This window comes from Notothenia coriiceps, unplaced genomic scaffold (genome assembly GCF_000735185.1).
Source record: "Notothenia coriiceps isolate Sejong01 unplaced genomic scaffold, NC01 NC01_scaffold00009648, whole genome shotgun sequence".
NCBI lineage: Eukaryota > Metazoa > Chordata > Actinopteri > Perciformes > Nototheniidae > Notothenia > Notothenia coriiceps.
Window position 1 is genome coordinate 297,894 of NW_011342349.1, and position 3,232 is coordinate 301,125.

A 3,232-nucleotide genomic window follows, 5' to 3' on the forward strand; every position below is an offset into this window, starting at 1 on the left:
CAGTTGTATATACTTTGTGGTCATGCACAGGCCAGGGTATTCAAATGGATGAAGCCATTTCACTTTCATGCTTTATTTTGTGTGTTCTATTTTGATTAGCGTGATATAAGGGTTATAAAATGATGTGTTCATGGGTGATGAGTGAACACAATAACAAACAAAAACAAATATAAACGCAATGTCAGGTGAAGGTGAACTACATAGCAGCCGCCAAAGCTACCTCACTGGCTCCATCATTTGCTTTTGTCCACACATAAGGCTCTTTTAGGGTAGCCTTCATGTAAAATATGGCATGATGGCCAGACTGGAAACCATCAGGTGGGCGTCTTGATAGTATGCCATTGAGTACTAAACAAATGTATTGTAAGCATCACATTGGCATGCAAAATCTCTGCAAGCTGTTTTATAAAAAACAAACAATTAAGTAGAAAAACAAGGTGGGCAACAATGTTTGTGTTACGATTCTCTTTATGCTATCTCTCAATGTGATAGAGAGGAGACATAGACCTGGGAACGTTTATATAATGTCTAGTGTAAAGACTGTACACTGTAAATATTAAGGTATATACTTTATTTCAGTGAGAGACAAGTTTTTTTAATTGTATTTTAAAAAACAACCAACATAATAATACACGGTGACACACAAAGCTTAAAGAGGGATCACAAGGGGGGAGAGATAAGATAAGATAAGATGGTACTTTATTGATCCCAATTTGGGAAAATGTTTTTGTTGCAGCAGCATAAAAGGCAAGGCATTTTACAATAAAACAAAACTACAAATAAACAAGAATAGAAAGAAAAGAAAATGAAAAAAAATAGAAAATATACATGTTGAAATAGAAAATATACGTGTAGATATTATATATACAAATATATATATATATATACATACATAAATATATGACATATGGAATATGGAATATGAAATATTAAATATTGAACCGATTATATATGTGTAAAATGTACAACGTGGTTTTATTCCAAGAGAAACTATGGGGCAGAGAGTTCTCTTCCAGCCAGAGGTGATTTATTGTACAGAGTTATTGCAGTGGGCAGGAATTTTTTGCTGTATCGGTCCTTGTGACACCGGAGCTGCAGCAGTCTGTTGGAGAAGGAGCTCCGTTGACTGTCCAGCTGCAGGTGGAGAGGATGGGTGGGGTTATCCAAGATGGACAACAGCCTGTTTAGTGTCCTCCTCTCCACCACAGCTTCAAAGGGGTCCAGCTTGATGCCGATGACAGACCCAGCTTTCCTGATCAGTTTATTGATCCTGCTGGTGTCACCGGCTCTGATGCTGCCCCCCCCCCAGCAGACCGCAGCAAAGAAGAGTGCACTGGGCACAACAGACTGGTAGAAGATCTCCAGCATCTTACTGCATATGTGGAAGGATCTCAGTCTGCTCATCCTTCTTGTACACAGCGTCAGTGTTGATCCTCCAGTTCAGCCCATTGTCTAAGTGCACATTCAGAAGCAGATGATTTCCTCCAGTCCACTCTACAAAATCACCCACCAGCGCTCTGTACTCCTCCTCCAGTCCATCCCTTATACACCCTACCACTGCAGATTTATCCGAAAACTTCTGCAGGTGGCATGATTCTGAGTTGTATTGAAAGACATAGGTGTATAATGTGAACAGGAAAGGAGACAGTACAGTCCCCTGTGGGGCTCCTATACTCCCAACCACCACACCAGACAGCACAGACAGATGTGATTTTATATACTGTTTATATGGGACTTTCCAAGCAACAGCACGTTAAAGGTCAAGAAAGTATTTGTACATGTAATGTAGGCTACTGTACATAACCATGTTTTACCACACACTTAGCATACATATGTTTATATCTACACACATACCATTGTATTCATACATAAATATGGTGGGCCTACATGTTATACAGGTACAGTACAAAGTGAATGAAATGAAGGCCAAAATAACCCAAGAATGTACATAACTACACACATTAAAGCTCCAAATATTAAATATGATAACTTACTATTTCTTTTTCTTTTTTATCTTGAGTTGATTAATAACATTATCCCGCCTATTGATTATTAAAGTCTAAGTGTAAAGCAATGCAAAACAAGACAGTCTCTCCTTTAGCACCTTACAAGTGCAAATCAGGATTTAAAAAAAAAGCATAACAATCTAATCCCACAATGCACCGCGCAATGACACCGGAAGCAGTTTATTGACCCCGTGTTGCATTGTGGGTAGGCGGAAAAGGCTCCAAAAGCTACAAGCGCACGTTGCAGTATCGTCCAAGAAGAAATAACTACGACAAAGAAATCAAATTTCAAGAAAGAAAACAGGTAAGCAACTTAACATTTAAAACAGAGTATCGTTATTGCTTGGTTTACCTAACAATAGTGTTTATCTGTGTTGTACATAATAGCTCATTCATTCAGGTAGCTAACATTGCTTCCCCACTTTGCCGAAGTGTGTTTCCATAAATAATCAACAGTTGATCTTACATTTAGAAATCAATTGCAACGTGTTTTGTTTTTATTTAATACGTCAGAAAGACATATTATTTCGGGCTAACCCCTTGTAAGATTACGTTAGCGTTGTTTAATTCATGGAGGACTAACGTTTGCTAATGTGGCTAATTTAGCTAGAAGCTAAGTATCTACTACAATAAACTGGTCATAGTTAACAACCCCGGAATGTTAGCAAGCTCTCACTGCATCCTGTAATAACTTTAGGGTAGTTCACTGCAATAGTATAAGTAGTATTAGCATTTTGTAGACTGACATGGTGCTATAATGTAAACGGTAACAATGCAACATAGCGAGTGCTAATGCAAATAATGGATTCACACAAAAACAATGGCTGGCCAAATGTATGGTTTTACAGTACACCAAATCAAGTGTAAGTAATATCTGGAAGTAAAGATAGTTTTAGTAGAAGTAAAGAACAGGTTTGTGACTAATTTATGCCTTTGTAACATTTCTTCCATTTTTCTTTTTCTTCCAGGAAGATAGTTGAAATATGTCCATCGGAGTACCAATCAAAGTCCTGCATGAGGCAGAGGGACACATCGTGACCTGCGAGACCAACACGGGAGAGGTGTACAGAGGCAAGCTGATCGAGGCTGAGGACAACATGAACTGCCAGGTTGGTTCTAAAGAAGAAATGCTGAATAATAATTAGGGGTGCACCGAATGGGAGATTCTTGGCCGATACCGAAAATAGGAAACGGTTGGCCGAAAGGCCGAAAATGATTAATATATA

General features: G+C 38.5%; 1 protein-coding gene across 1 annotated transcript in view; it reads left to right on the forward strand.

Moving 5' to 3' along the window:
• Positions 1–2,154: 2,154 nt before the first annotated feature.
• The window catches only part of LOC104945409 (small nuclear ribonucleoprotein Sm D3), a 16,459-nt gene continuing 15,381 nt past the window's right edge, over positions 2,155–3,232 (forward strand). Inside the window, exons 1-2 of the mRNA XM_010771071.1 lie at positions 2,155–2,310; positions 2,975–3,115. Coding sequence (XP_010769373.1) covers positions 2,990–3,115 — 126 coding nt within the window. The 5' untranslated portion in view covers positions 2,155–2,310; positions 2,975–2,989. The remainder of the gene's footprint in view (positions 2,311–2,974; positions 3,116–3,232) is intronic.